This window comes from Corylus avellana, chromosome ca8, assembly GCF_901000735.1.
Source record: "Corylus avellana chromosome ca8, CavTom2PMs-1.0".
In the NCBI taxonomy this organism is placed as follows: domain Eukaryota; kingdom Viridiplantae; phylum Streptophyta; class Magnoliopsida; order Fagales; family Betulaceae; genus Corylus; species Corylus avellana.
Genome location: NC_081548.1, coordinates 25,052,552 through 25,068,120, shown reverse-complemented (window position 1 = coordinate 25,068,120; position 15,569 = coordinate 25,052,552). Strand labels below are relative to the sequence as shown.

At 36.4% G+C, this 15,569-nt stretch overlaps 3 protein-coding genes across 4 annotated transcripts; 2 read left to right on the top strand and 1 right to left on the bottom strand.

Moving 5' to 3' along the window:
• The first annotated feature begins 290 nt into the window (after positions 1 to 290).
• LOC132189831 (pentatricopeptide repeat-containing protein At2g01860) lies at positions 291 to 2,559 on the top strand. The gene has a single exon (XM_059604637.1). The coding sequence runs from the start codon at positions 617 to 619 to the stop codon at positions 2,159 to 2,161; it is 1,545 nt and encodes a 514-aa protein (XP_059460620.1). The 5' UTR covers positions 291 to 616; the 3' UTR covers positions 2,162 to 2,559.
• A 372-nt stretch (positions 2,560 to 2,931) lies between these two features.
• LOC132190109 (uncharacterized) lies at positions 2,932 to 5,433 on the bottom strand. Of its 2 annotated transcripts, none has more exons than XM_059604997.1 (6): positions 5,229 to 5,433; positions 5,076 to 5,162; positions 4,794 to 4,977; positions 4,048 to 4,254; positions 3,581 to 3,772; positions 2,932 to 3,488 (listed from the first exon to the last, which is right to left on the bottom strand). In XM_059604997.1, exons 2-6 carry the CDS (start codon positions 5,156 to 5,158, stop codon positions 3,351 to 3,353), a joined length of 804 nt encoding a protein of 267 aa, XP_059460980.1. In that variant the 5' UTR covers positions 5,159 to 5,162; positions 5,229 to 5,433; the 3' UTR covers positions 2,932 to 3,350. The 2 variants fall into 2 exon arrangements, with proteins under 2 accessions (XP_059460980.1, XP_059460979.1); XM_059604996.1 differs by having other exon boundaries at positions 5,235 to 5,433.
• Positions 5,434 to 9,761: 4,328 nt separating this feature from the next.
• LOC132190529 (uncharacterized) lies at positions 9,762 to 15,428 on the top strand. The gene is made up of 9 exons (XM_059605549.1): positions 9,762 to 10,235; positions 10,828 to 10,864; positions 10,986 to 11,064; positions 11,151 to 11,196; positions 11,283 to 11,381; positions 13,170 to 13,238; positions 13,322 to 13,664; positions 13,779 to 13,927; positions 14,288 to 15,428. Exons 1-9 carry the CDS (start codon positions 9,828 to 9,830, stop codon positions 15,143 to 15,145), a joined length of 2,088 nt encoding a protein of 695 aa, XP_059461532.1. The 5' UTR covers positions 9,762 to 9,827; the 3' UTR covers positions 15,146 to 15,428.
• Positions 15,429 to 15,569: the final 141 nt, after the last annotated feature.

Here is a 15,569-nt window from a genome sequence, read left to right as displayed (position 1 = left end):
AACAAATTAATTCATGTTAGCAATTTATGAGGCTTTACTTGTCCGGAAAAGAGCTCTATAAAAATTAAAAATTAAAAATTAAAAATTAAAAAATTAAAAAATCTCATATTTCTTATCTAAATTGCTGAAAATCCTCTAAAATATCTAGCCGTATACGAAAGATTTTCTTAAAAAACAAAACAAATTGTATACGAAAGAATTAGATACATAAAAAAAGGTCGCTATCTGTCTCCAGTGGTCAATAATGTACGCCAAGAGGCAAGAGCTTCTTTTATCATTTGAGATTATAAAAACAAAACTCACCCTTCGGCGGCTCAGAACCAAACCACGCTTCTTCTCTCTTTGCCGATCTGCTTCTCAAGTACTCAGAGAAAATACGTGTTTTCATGCTTGTGTAGTGTTTTTAGGAAAGTGAAAAGTTTATACCTCAACAAACTGCCAAAACGGTAGTTGAACTGTCCCAGAAATCTACGTTTTAGTTTCTCTGTATTTCTTTCATTTTCTCCGTAACCAAACGGCAGACCAGGTGTTTGATGAAATTTCTGTTTTGCCTCTGAAATGCGTCTCAGTAACATTAGCACATTGTCGAACTCACCTACGCCGCCCAGTTCGAGCAATGGATTGCAGAGTCTCGACCATTACCTTGTGTTCCATCCCATTGGAGATAAATTTTACAAGAAATGGAAGGTTAACTTTGGTGGTGCATTCAAGTACTAGGAGAAGGCAACCCAAGTACATTCGTTATCCACGGCGCACAAAGAGTCCTCCGGACTTTGGTGTCAATTTATTCTTGAAGAAGACAGGCATGAGCACCAAAGACCCATCACTAACCGATTTGATAGATAATAAAAAACCTTATTTTGCTGAAGAAGAAGAAGAAGAAGAAGACAAGGAAGAACAAGAACAAGACGATACTGAAGAAGGAAGAGAAGATTCTCGTGTTTTTTGGGATTCAGATGAGATTGAAGCGATCTCGTCCCTTTTCCAAGGGAGAGTCCCTCAGAAACCCGGAAAGTTGAGTAGGGAAAGGCCGCTACCACTACCTCTTCCCTACAAGCTCCGACCTTTGGGGCTTCCTACACCAAAGAAACATGTTAAATCAGCTTCTCCAACGGCAGTTTCTTATCGTGCTTCCCTATCAAAACAAGTGTACAAGAACCCCAGAGTCCTTATTGCTATAGCCAAAGAGATCAGAAGCCTGAGTCCAGAGGAAGATGTGTCAGTACTTCTCAACAAGTGGGCTAGGTTTCTGAGGAAGGGGTCCCTGTCGTTGACAATTCGGGAATTGGGTCACATGGGTCTTCCTGATCGAGCTCTACAGATATTCTGCTGGGCTCAGAAACAGCCTCAACTTTTTCCTGATGATCGGATATTGGCTTCAACAGTCGAGGTCCTGGCAAGGAACCATGCGCTGAAAGTGCCATTAGACTTGGGAAAGTTTACTGGTTTGGCAAGCCGCGGTGTGATTGAAGCAATGGTGAGAGGGTTCATAAGAGGAGGAAGCTTGCATCTTGCCTGGAAGCTTCTACACGTCGCCAAGGATGGTAAAAGAATGTTGGATCCCAGCATTTATGCAAAGTTAATATTGGAGCTTGGGAAGAATCCAGATAAGCATATGCTTGCTGTAGCCTTACTAGATGATCTTGGAGAAAGAGAAGATTTGAATTTAAGCCAGCAGGACTGTACAGCTATCATGAAAATCTGCATTAGGCTTGGAAAATTTGACATTGTGGAGAGTCTGTTTAATTGGTTCAAACAATCTGGGCATGAGCCAAGTGTGGTAACGTACACTACTCTGATTCATAGCCGCTATTCTGAGAAGAAATACAGGGAGGCATTGGCTGTGGTCTGGGAAATGGAGAGTTCTAATTGTCTCTTTGATCTTCCAGCTTATCGCGTGGTGATAAAGCTTTTTGTTGCGCTGAATGATCTCTCAAGGGCTGTAAGATATTTTTCAAAGCTTAAAGAAGCAGGTTTCTCTCCAACTTATGGCATATACCGTGACTTGATTAGAATCTACATGGTTTCTGGGAGGCTGGCCAAGTGTAAGGAGGTCTGTAAGGAGGCAGAGATAGCAGGATTCAAGTTGGATAAAGAAACAACTTCGCAGTTATTGCAGTTTGAAAGAGAAAAAAAGGTTCGGTATGTAGAATTAGCATGACTTTTAGTGTAAATATTGATGCTCCTTTTTCTATTATTTTCTTTTTTGAAAGGGCCGGGGGGGAGAGGGGGCTTTAATGTTATCTTATCAAAGATAACTAGATATCAAGGATATTTTCTCTTTCTTTGAAAGATCATCACAAAGTTTGGATCCAAGATTTGGACGGTTTAAATTGATTGAAAACAACCCTTGAAGAATAAAGACATCCACGCATGTGAAGAACACAACTGCAGCTACATCACATAGTGTATAATATAAAGTGGCACTGCGTAAATGGAGGGAAGTAAAACGGTTTCGTAGTTTTTTGCATGGTATATGAAACGTTTATCAAGCTATTTTGAAAGTGTGTTCTATTGCATTGCAGGATCGTTGACTAGAAGTGCATGAAATATCAATATTTCTATATATATTTACATTTTGCTGATTCCTTAATTATTCTTTTCTTTAAAGGATTACAATTTGTTACTTGTGTTTATATCGATCTTGAATTTTAATAGTTGGTCACTCCAATCAAATCTGGATGTTCTTAGTTTGTTAGTAATGGCAGGAACTATCAAATGCATAGACACTTCTTGAATAGGCTGTACCATAAGAAGAGGTTGCTCGTTAAGATAATTAGGTTGCATTAAATGGCTTATTGTCTTAAATCGTTTCATTTTATCTGTGACTACTGCATTTATGCATTAGAGTGAGTATATGATAAGGATCCAACACTTGAAATAGCCATTCCCATTGTCTATGAGGGAATGACTATTTCTTAAATTGAGGAATAGCTCACTCTCTCATGGGCCATCATAATGGCTATTTCATTTCACATTCTTCCATTTCGCGTACCAAACATAACCCAAGTCTCTGGTTTCGTGGTGCAAAAGATCTCCTACCCTCAACTCAATTACTATTGATCGTCTTGGCTGCTTGAGTTTAGCACTTCACTCTCTTATTAGAGTAAGTCAGTGTTTCCATATGCACACTTCTCCTAGTTAAGCCTCAGAAGTACATAAGAAGCGTGATTGATTGCCTTTTAATTTCATTGTTGTTTTTGGGGTCCATGTTATGATTTAATGTGCCTAGTAAGGCCTTTTTTGCATTTATAAAATACATCGACAGACTGCTTACATGGATACATGTAAACAAATAGATGAGCAATCTCTTATTCCAGCACTGGCTTTCAATTGCCTTATCTCTATATCTATGACTTCAGCCTCTGAATACGGTAATTCACAGTTTTTTCCTTCCACGTCATCTTCTCAAGATATATCTCATAAAAGCTTACTTCCCCACTTACTCTTATGGTCAATGCAGCAGTGCTCCTAGTGCCATAAGGTCCCTGTACACCAGAAGATAGGTGGATACATAAAATTATAGAACTCAAAAATTTCCATGGCTGCAAATGGAATATAATATAGCTAATAAGTTTACCAGTGGGGTATCAACTTCAACAAATATGGAGCTTAAATTGAACTCCCAGTCGAGGGAACAAATACGAGGTAATTTGCTTTCATCTGCTTTAACTGTGTCCCTCATCAGCCTCTCAACCATCTCTTTCACAGGTATTTCACCCTTACCATATTTACCAAGCTGTTCCTTAAAACTCAGTCTTAAGCGCTGGGCCTGCAGGAATAAAAAGGAAAGAATTGATTGCTTATTTAGGTGGACACATATGCATACTAGCACATGTAGGGGATGAACCCTGCTGGATGAATCTGCTGAAATATACCGAGCAGATTGAAGAAGTGCTCTGTTTTTTTTTTTTTTTTTTTTTAACTGGTCTGTTGTAGATTAGTAATGGAACACAAAATATCTCCTTTTCAAACTATATTATAAGAAATCGCAATCGTGTGCAAGCTGCGGTATATGGTTTGGTTTGGCTGAGTACATATTCTAACCTTATGCCAAGGGGAGTCGAGCTTTGCGTTCGAAAGCACATGAATGCCTGGAGAAACCTGTTGAATGATAATGGGTTCTCCTTTCGGCCTGTTGGAGACATAAACCATGGATTTGGAAGACACGTCAGCCACAATAAGGTTAAAACCATTATATTGATGCGCATCTGTAATCAGTTCCTCTGCGAACTCCTTGGGTGTCTTTTTGCTCTGCCATTATTCCATGCAAAGAGTTAAAAGTGAACCAACCATAAAATTGAGGCAATAAGAAAATGAGTAATCCCATACATCACTCCACATTCTCCCAAAATCTATAGCATTTGGTATAAATGATAAAGAATTGGAGGTAGAGGCATTTTAGGGAGTTGTTAACTATAATTTGAAAAGTTTGAAGGATATGATGCTAATCATCTAAAAGCATTCTCAATTAGTTAGCCAAATATTATTTTGGCAAGCCGGAAAATAAGCTACATCCAGCTTAGCAATTTAGAAAAAATTTGGTGAGTTACTCATGCACAAAATGTAAAACAAAATATTTTTAAATCTCGAACATTATTTCTCTTAATAAAGAATAAATAAACCCTTACAAATAAATATTGAAAGTGAATATATAAAATAAATAGCTAGACGCAGACGCTTTAAAAAAAAAGAAAAAAAAAAGGTAAATAAAATGAAAAAAAAAAAAAGGCAAATTTATTCGGCCAAATGTAAATATGGAATCTCTCCCTCGTGTAGAGCATTATTTATACCTCTAAGAAAAGCACAGGCAGGTCTCCACGGCTCTTTGCATCCGGGAGAGTATCAAGTTCCAAGACGTTGGTTAGAAAGGCCACCCTCCCTCCTCTTGAACAAGCCAACCATGTGCCTCCTGCAACCTCATCTCTCCCTCCCAGAATCTCACAACCATCCCACCATGCAACTGGCTTTGTAGGCCTACGCGAAACACCCATTACATTAATGAATTATTTAAAAACCAGATATAAAGAAAGAAAGAAAGAAAAACGAAAGAGCAATCAAAATGATCAGCTTGCCTGTTGTGATATTCATCTCTGTTTTGCAGAAGAATGAAAGGGAAGAGCGGGTGGGCTTGCCAACCAAACACCGCTATACACATTGTTCTGAAATAATGAAAGAATCGTTATTTATGGCAAAACCAAGAATTTAGACATGCACTTCACTCGTACGTCTACCGTTTTGGCTTAATAGTACTCCTCCAGTCTCCAGAGTTGTTCTTGCTTTATAGGCTGCTGATTCGGTTCAGCATCTATGACTATGAGGAATTGCGGTTTCTAGAAAAAGGTGGCCATGGCCACCCTAGAAGTTAGCACCGTCACCTCCATTAAAATAAAAGATAAAACTATAAATTCACTTGTAGAATTATTGCCGCGATTTCAATTTCCTTTCCGGTGGTTTTTAAGAGTCTGTTGGCGGCCGTGTGCGATTTCAAGGAACATTTTTAAACAAAATTTTATAAAAAAATATAAGTTAATAGAAAATGGTAAATTTAATTATTTAATTATTATTTTAATAATTTTTTAGTTTTTCTCACGTGTGGGTTCAAACTCTCTTTTAATAGGTGAACCTCAACACGTGAAATATTTAATTTAAATGGGGTTAAATTGACGGAGTTAAAGTTCGATCTCAAGACCTTTGAGACTCTAATAACATGTTAAATTACCAATTATCTTAAAAGTTTAAGCTGATTTAAAGATTTTTTAAAAGAAGTTGCATTTTCAAATAGCATGATTTTAAATTGCCCACAAATTCAAAGAATTCTAAGTCCAATTTTTAACTCTTGCGTTTTTTATTTAACTCGTTTAAAATTGTTTTTAAGAGGTAATTCAATCGACTGGGACTATACTTTATGAAGTGGAGGTCACTAATTCGAATCCCTTTTTTCCTCTTGTGTGAATATGTTAAAAAAAAAATTGCCTGAAACTGCACACATGGTATTAACCCCGTTAATTCCATGTAACTAGTTTCTTCATTCGTCATATCACTTGGAAAAATAAATTTTATTATTATTATTTATTAAAAAAAATGGACCCCTCTGCAAGACACGAGAGAGTCCCAACAGAGACCGGTGGCGCACAGCCAACGTTAATAGAGGAATGGATTTGTATACTTGGTACTTATCCAGTTGACCCTTTTAGATAAAATCTATACAGAAGACAATTGTGAAATGATCTACTTGATTTTCTTCTTGATATTTCTGTATATTTGGTACTTATCCATTTAATAACAAAAGTAAATGATAAATAATCCCTCGGAGTTGGTGGGTTTCCTGACCTCAGCAATGAAATATTATAAAACGAATCAAGGAGTATCTGAAAGTATAGCCCAATCAGATCCGGGGCCATGTCCGTGCGTTTCTAGATACGAGCGGCGCCGCCACCTCTAAGTTCCGATGCTAACCTTCCATTTAATGCATGCAAAAGTATTCACAGTGCCTTTTTTTAAGTAATTCCAATGTGTCGGTGGGGATTTTGTTCAGACGAGATTCATTTATTAGTTTGAACATTATTTTTTTCATTTTAAGTGAAATAAAAAAGGGCTAATTTCATAATTAAGATTAAATTTTTGAAAAAAATACAAAAAAAAAATAGTCCATATAATTTTACTAATAAGTTTTATGTTGTTTTAAACTGTTCACTGATTTGCAATTTAAAATCAGTGTGGTTTTAAAATGTTTTAGGAGTTTCATATGGTTTCATTGATTTACAATTAACTTTTTGTTGGTTTTAAAATATTCTGAGAGCTCCCTGTGCCATCTTTCTCATTTTATGATTAAAGAGAAGATAAGACTCAATGACAAAGATGCAACCAATTAGGGTTTTTGAACAAATTTATAACTTCTTCAAAATGATGCCATTTTGGACTTTAATCAAAACAACATCGTTTTATAATAATAATTATTTTTAAATACAAGTAAGGTCGGGTTAAAGAAAGTTACAAGGTTAAAAGTGTTCTTGACATTGATTTAAACTTCTGCAAAAAAATCTATAACAAAATCTACCATCACCTCTACTTACGGTCGAAAGACAATTCTCGCCAATCAGAGCCGACTTGGCGATAGAAAATTTGTTGGTTTGCACAATTTAACTTCTTTTTTTTTGGGGGGTTATAATGTTCATTCCATATGGTACATCGATAGTAAATTTAAGCCTAGGACAATTATCCCTTTTGTTGGGCAAGGTGATTTACACTTTATTCTAAAGTTCCTGTGTTAATTCAATTAATGAGATTGGGGTTTTTCACAATTAGCTGTTCAAATTGCTAATAATCTAGGCACCACATTGTGATATAGTTAATATATGATTCACTTGTATAAATTTATTTTGGATTGCCCAACTACTTATTCAGACAAGTGAATCTTATATGAGCTCTCTCACACATGCTCCTCACATTACTAACAATTTAGATAACTAATTGCCAGTAATCCTTGTCCCAATTCATTGCTTCTCTTTATTGGTTCAACCCTAATTAATATGGGGCCAAATCTATCATATCAATGTGAGGCTAAATCTATGCCATAAAATCTCAGCCTAAATAATAGTTACGTGCAAACTTAATTTTTCCTCGCTTGTGTTATAAGATAAGATAGGGTTCAGCTTGGATCAAGATTTAGTTGAAAATTGATCTCAATTATTGGCTTGAGCTAGATTTGAACCAGTGTAGACATATACATTGCCAAGGAATTTATACATCCCCACTAAGGTTACTCTTTGGAATTGAGACACACATACATTATATCCTATTATGGGACACGTGTTCAAATCTTAACAAGGTTTGCTACAACGCATTCTCCCAACCATGTCCCCACCATTTTCTCTCTTTAACATCTTGATATTTTCAAAAAAAAAAAAAAAAAAATCAAAGAGAGAGGAGATGGTGGAGAGATGGATGGAAGAATGCATAAAAGCATTTGCCAATCTTATCGGATCTAATTAAACCCAATCCAAACCCCATAGAATCCTAACTCTAGGATAATTGCTTCTTGTTTGAGATTGTAGTTTAAATTATCCAAAGAGTTTGCGGCCCGCATATCTTAATGCCTACCAATAATTTCAACTTAACAAATAATACACAACTAATTTTGATGCTTGTACTTGCGCGGCGACGTTAATGTTTGGAAACCTCTTTTCCTAGGTCTTAAGTTTTTGAGTAATTCTAGATAGTTTACTTGTGTTTTACTAAGAATGACGTGGCTATTAAAATCACCCTTAGATCAAAATTCAATAATGATCAATCATAAGCCCAATGATGATTTTAATAATCACATCATTCTTAATTGGACACAAATAAGCCACCTAAAATTACTCTAGGTTTTCCTTTTAATGTTGAGAGAAGTTTGTAAGAATTTAACAATATATCATAATAAAGGTCTTGATTTTAAATATTGTCTTTCTCATTCACCTTATATTTTAATTAAATATTTAATTTAATCATTTAGTACAAGCAGTAATTTTAACACTTTCTTTTGACCCAACAACAAAAAAAAAACTACAAAGAATGTTTAGCAAAGCTAACTAATGTGCTTTTTTTCTTTTTCTTTTTTTAGGTCCACCTCTTTCTCCTTAATCATGTATGCTTTCAGGTTTTTTTTGCTTCCTGGATTAAGCCTGTTTATGTGGCCGTATATGGGAGAATTCTGATCAGTGATGGGCCGAATCACGCAGACGATTTTAGACAAGTTAGGAAAAAGGGCAGCATCAATTAAAGTTTTCTTTTACGGGTTTGGGCCCACTCACATGGGAGAATACTGTTCGAGCCAGGCCCAAGCACACAAATCATTTTGGAATCAATTGGGTCCATTTGTGCTTTATCAAAATAATGATTTTCTTTTTCAAGAATCTCCAAGAGAAAATGTGAAAAAGATGCTAATAATATTCACGCGAAAGAAAATAACTCAAAAACAAAGCATTTTTCAAAACAAAAAAAAGCAGTCTTTTTATTTTTATTTTTAATAATCAAGATATCCGGGACTTTACCTCGATTAGATTTTCAAGACATCGTGTAAAGAATAGTCTAATATTGCAAGTATGACCTTGATTTGTATCATATTTGTGTGCATAACTTTTAGAAAAACTGGTAATTTAACATGGTATTAGATCCAAAAGTTCTGGGATCAAACTTTAATTCCATCAATTCACTTCCATTTAAATTAAATATTTCACGTGTTGGGTCCCATATATTAAAATGGAGTTTGAACCCATATGTGAGGGAGAGTGTTAAAGTATTGATTAAGTGATTAAATTTACCTATTCCTATCAGCTTAAACTGTTGAGATAATTAGTTGTTTAACAACACAAGCTCAAGTGACATGCTTCTTCAATTTTTTATGCAATACATCCAACTTGCATCATAGTTTTTGTCCCATTTTTTTGTTGATATAATAGTGCAAATCAATAATTAATTTTGTTTAATAGGCTTGATAGGGTTGATTGACTTTATATATGACAATGTTATTTAGGACCTTACGTGGGAATAAATATTAGGGAAACATACCCATCACAAAAGTGTTAGGAATAAAAACTTTTTTTTTTTTTTTTTTTTGTTATTTTTGTCTTAAATGGCAAGGCACAAAGGCACCAAAAGTTTGTCACGTGCCGTAGCCTTCATTTCACGTGACCTAAATTCCACGTCATTACGCGGTTCGTGTAACTCACAAGGTACCCGCCCCCACCAAAGATCCAATCCCAAAAGAGGCTGAAAAATAAAAAAATAATTGAAGACCTGTTTGGGGAGAGAGAAAAAGCAAAAGAGAAGAAAAGGAAAATACGATGGGCGAGATATCAGAGACAACGATGACGATGCAGCAGCAGAAGAAGAAGAAGGGTCGCCCCTCTCTCTTAGATCTCCAAAGACGCTCTCTTAAACAACAACAACAAAACTCTAATTCTTTCAATTTGAGCGCTAACCCTAGCCGTCGCGCCACTCGCCGGAACCCTGACCCCGATATGTCGGAGCGGATTTCCGGCGGAGAAGACGACGACGAACGGAAAGAAAAGAAGCAGAAGCCCCTACTCGGTCTGAACCCCCAGCCACATTACACGACAGTGTCTCCGAATTCCTTGTCGTTTGGCTCGAGTCCGTACGGCTCTGATTCAATTGCGGATATCGAGGATCCCGAGGCGGCCGTCAAGAAGCGCAAGATCAGCGCCGCCCATCTCGGAACTGATGCATTAACGGTGATGATCACCAATTTATACAACGAATAAATTCTCTCTCTCGCTCTCTCTCTCTCTCTCTTTGTGAAAGTCATTTTCTGAAAATGTTTTTAAGAAACACATACTGTGTGCGCTTCTATTGCCACTGCGTTTTGAAAAGTAATCGAGTAGTTTGGATTGCGCGCGCAATTTCGTTGCTTTTGGTGTTGGTGGGCTCGTTGGATCAACGAGTGGATGGACGAGTTTGACTCGGTCTAAGTTAGTGATATTCTTTAATTTTATTGAAATCTGGGTGGGCTTTTCATTTTTTATTTATTTATTATTATTTCCAAATTTAAATCTTCAATTATTTATTTGTTTTGTGTTCTTATTGTCTGTATTAATACACACAGAAACACGCACAGACCCTTCATGTCTGGAAAAGCTTTAATTTGTCTCTTTCTTTAATTATTTCCGGATTTTTTCCCCACCTGTACTCTCGTTGCCTTTAATGTAAATTTCCATGTATTTTTTTTTCGCTTTCTAGTTATGACTGAAAGCATTTATGCAATTCTTCTTTTTGTTTAATTTTTATTGGGTTTTTTTCCATCATTGATATTGGATAATTTTGCAGGGTGAAAGGGTTTGGAAAGCGACAGACACCATACATGGTATCGAACTGTCAATCAATCTCAAATCTTTGCTGAAAAGGCCTTGTGGGGAATTTTCACAGTGATTGATTTTTGTTTTTTCATAGTGAATAAATTTAATAATGTCATTTTATATGGACAGGGTCGCAGGTGGAGTCCGGTCCCACGACACCTTTGCCAGACAAAAAGTTGCTGGTGTTCATCCTTGACAGGCTTCAAAAGTGTGTGTGTGTGTTTTTTAACTTCTAAGGTTTTATTTTTAATTTTTTTACTGGTTTTGATCGGTTTTCTTCCAACTCGCTTGCAGAAAGGACACTCGTGGGGTATTCTCAGAGCCTGTGGATCCGGAAGAGGTGCATTTTTTTAATGGTGATTTTGGACTTCTGTATGATATTAGAATACCCGTTTATTGATTTGTTTTAAATTTATTTCCCAACAGCTTCCAGATTACCATGACATCATTGAGAACCCAATGGATTTTGGAACCGTGAGGAAGAAACTAGATGGGGGAGCTTATGCCAACTTGGAACAGTTTGAGGTTGGTTTGAGAATGCATTTTCTGCAAATTTATAGACACAGACTTATTCATGTAGAGACGTACAGACACTTATACTGTAACCAGAGTTGTCTAATCGTCATCTGTGTCTGAAGTATAATTCAGTTTTTACCATTACATGGGTCATAGATTTTCTTCTTGTTATCTTGTATTCTTGCCTGTGTTTGTTCAGGCGCACATGTACTTTCATGCCCTAACTCCTAAGTTTGCTTTCCAAGTAATGAATTTACTTGTGGCCACTGGGTGTTGCTCACTGAAGCCTGTGCCTTTTTATAATAATATTCTTAATGACCTACAATTTCATTCATTCAGCTCGCTTTTTCTTTGGTAAGTTATAGCTTACTTAACAAAATTGTTGTTTGTGTTTAATTTTTGGCTGAATTGAATATTAAATTAGTCTTGATTTTCCTGCATTAAAAAAATTGTATGATCAACATCACCACTAGACGAAACAAGGGCTTCAAATCAAGAGTCCTGAAAATTTGCTTTGGTACTTGTATTTTCTAAGAAGCAATGGGCAAAAGAAGTAGAAAACAAATAGGAGTAGGCCAAAAAAGAAAAAGAAAAAAATCAATTCCTTGTTAGTTGTTCATGATCGTCCCATCTAGGAAGTACTTTCAGCTGTAATGATTAAAGTCATGTATTAGGATTTATCTTGTGAGGCTCCCAGGGTAAAGACAGATGAGAATCTTAGAAACCAAGACCTTGCTTTACCAATCTGAATAAGTTCGGTCTTGAGATCAAAATCATTGAATCTATCAATATGGATTTCTGTGCTTTCACTAGAAAACTTATTTAAGCAAGTTACTCTGCTACTGCTTTTGGAGGGGGACTGATGTTTTCTTCAGTATTTTATATGGATCACTTACCGTGTTTCTGGGATATGATTTGGGATCTCCAGCTTCATAGTTCAAATATTTGGTTCACTACCCCTGCCATGAACGAAAAAGAAAAAGAAAAAAAAAGAAGGAATTTATGTACCAAAACCTATGTGAACTTTGGCTGAATTATATTTTGACTATCATATTAATTCTTGCCAAAATTTCCAGTTTTCTAGGTAATATTGACATTGATATTACCTGAATGCTTCAAATATAGTTCATCTTGTTTTTCCTCAAGCTAGATTTGTCAGTGGTGATCTTTCAGCCTTCAGGTGCTGATGGATCCCATTTCCGTTAGGTGGGGTAATCTCTCTCCTAATGGTTTTCATTGCACTGAGACACTTACTATTTGCTAATTTTGGTCAGTCATCAAGAAACATCATTTGAAAAATGAGTGTATATTTCTTTTTTGAATGATTGACAACTGGTAAAATGAGGAAGAGTTAATTTCATTCAACTTGAGGCTGCTCTGTGATGAAAGGAAAGCAATCAGAACTTGTAACTAGGAAACATGAGGACAACCTAGAATGTTTTGCATTAGAACTTGCTGGATGGCTTTACAGTGTCTGCGAACAAAAAAAAAATGTAGAAAGAGAATCCGATCAATATATGAAATGGTCAAGGCTCCTGAGAATGTGAGGCAGTCGTACTTGAATGCACTTGTACAGCATGAGTTAAAAATTCCAGCATCTTTGATAAATGACTTGTGCTATTGCATTCAAAGGTTTTTTGGTATATTCTAGTGGAATTATTATAAAATGGCTTTGATCTTGGATCACTTGACGTTAAAATGTAACAAAAAGCCATTCTACCTTAGCCTGTACACAGAAAGTTGGGTTCCTGCTAAACTCAGAAGAATCTAAATCTTGTTACTATTTAATTTGTGCAGAAGGACATCTTTCTGATATGTACAAATGCGATGCAGTATAATCCACCAAGTACTATTTTTTTTAGACAGGTTTGGTCATGTCTGAACTTGTATTCTCGTCACTGGTTTGGAATTCTCTTTATTGCATTATTGGAACTTGACTTTTTTCTTAGGCACGGTCTATGCTAGAGTTGGCAAAAAAGGACTTCCAAAATGTGAGGCAAGATAGTGATGATAATGAGCCACAACCCAAAGTTGTGCGGAGAGGCAGACCTCCAGGAAAAAACCTGAAGAAGTCCCTTGGTACATCTCCTTTTGAGAATGTTTGTCCTGAGCCTTCTTCAGATCCAGCTCTTACCTCTGCAGGAGGTAATGCAGGGCAGCCCTACAATCTAAGAAAAGCACTTACTTCAGACAAGTTGCCCCCTGCTGATGCATTGGTCAGGGTCTCCCATGGGTCTCAGAACAATGAAACTTGTTCTAGTTGGTGGTCTGAATGGGAGAATGAATTTCCAGGTAACATTTGAAGTGGGTGTGCTGTATTGCTTTATAATATATATATATATATGTTATTTAATTTTTTTTTAGCTTTTTCTACAATGTCTGAGTCATTTTTCCCTTGGATTGTAGCTTCTGTTTTGAAGAGTGTTTTGAAGAATGGGAAGAACCAATTTGCTATAGATGAGAATAGGCGTGACACCTATAAGCATTCGATGGATTCTGGTCATGGGCTATCTATCTTGGGCAACCTTCAAGGAGAATTGAAGCAACTAATTGCGGTATATATAAGTTTTTTTTTCTTCTTTTAATGTTTTTTCTTTGCTCTGGACTTTTTTTTTGTGTGTTGTTTGACGAGGAGATTATGGATTGTATTCTGTCCAAATGACTTTTTGTCATGTACATTATCTGCAACAAAACATCATTGTTGAGAACCAGCAATAATGTGCATGAAGTTGGTGATGTTTCTTGGTTTGGTGTATCACTAAATTGGTCTAATTGAATGGCAAGTACTAATTTGTCCTGCCCTGAAGAGAAGTACTTATGTACTTAAATTTATTCTGTGTGGTTGCTGTTTGTGGACTGGTTCTCTATTATTGTCTATTTCTAACCAATTTTTCTATTGTAAATGTATAAATCAGGTAGGTCTAGACTTGGAGCATGGTTATGCAAGAAGCATCACGCGGTTTGCAGCAGATCTTGGGCCTGTAGTTTGGAAGATTGCTTCAAATAAAATTGAAAGAGTTTTGCCCGTTGGACTGAAGTTTGGTCCTGGATGGATAGGAGAAAACGAGGCATTAAAGCACATGCAGTCTTTATTTACTGAGGAGAAATCTTCAGTGAGCTCAATACCAGATGACAATGCAAGCAAACTTCTCCATCACAGCAGATCCGACTCGAACTCTGTATTTGCAAATGGATTTTTGTGGCAAGGTCGAGAAGACTTTGGAAGCACAGATTTAGATTCTCGAAGTGAGTTGATTTCACTGAAGAGTAGTATTGGAGGTATAGAACCTGTGCCTCCTTTTGGAATTCAGCAGAAACACACAATTTCTTCTGATATCAATGGATTAAATGGTGGGTTTGGGTCAGATTTTTCATCACAAATCAGGATGGTAAGACTTGCCACACTAACTGGAATGCCTGTTTCTGATGATACTTCAGTGCCTGCGCAAATGCTTGGTATAGATTCAAGTGGAAACACTACCATCTGCCCAATGTCTAGAAACAATCACGAATCAAATGAAGCCAGATTTTCTGAAACTGCAAGAACACATTCTGGGAATTTATTGGCCCTGGGCTCTGGTCTCAAGTCACCCGGAACACCAGAACTGGTGCTTGGTGGGAAAGCATCTTGGCAGAGATCCGCAATGCATGATAAGCATGATTCGTTTTCTTTTCCTCCCGACTTAAATGTGAGCTTTCGGCAAACAGGTTCACATAGTTCTAATGTCCAGATTGACGGACCTCAGCAGCCGGATTTGGCATTGCAGCTCTGAAGATGGGTCGGTTATATTTCTTTCAATTGACCTTGGGGTGTAGCTCTTGGGAATATAAAGAAAATAAATTGTCGGGCCATTTTGAGGATGTGAGAAGTTTTGTATAGATTAATATATCCAATTGTTAGGTTGAAGATGGAAGTTAATTTGAAACAAATTATTCCAAGGTGGAGACTCTTTTAGAGATTCAATGAAAAATTATACGGAAAATTATACCAAGATAAATCTAGATACTTGTTTGATATTGTTGAGAGATAATAACATACTGAACCCTTCCAAGTTCAAATATAAATTTGCGACTATTTTATGATATATTTGTCATTTCTTCTGTATTTTTATGGACATGCACATGTAAAATGGGAATAAAAGAAGCATGCTGAGTAGAGAATGACAAGAAACGTACCCAAACATAGAAGAATAAAAG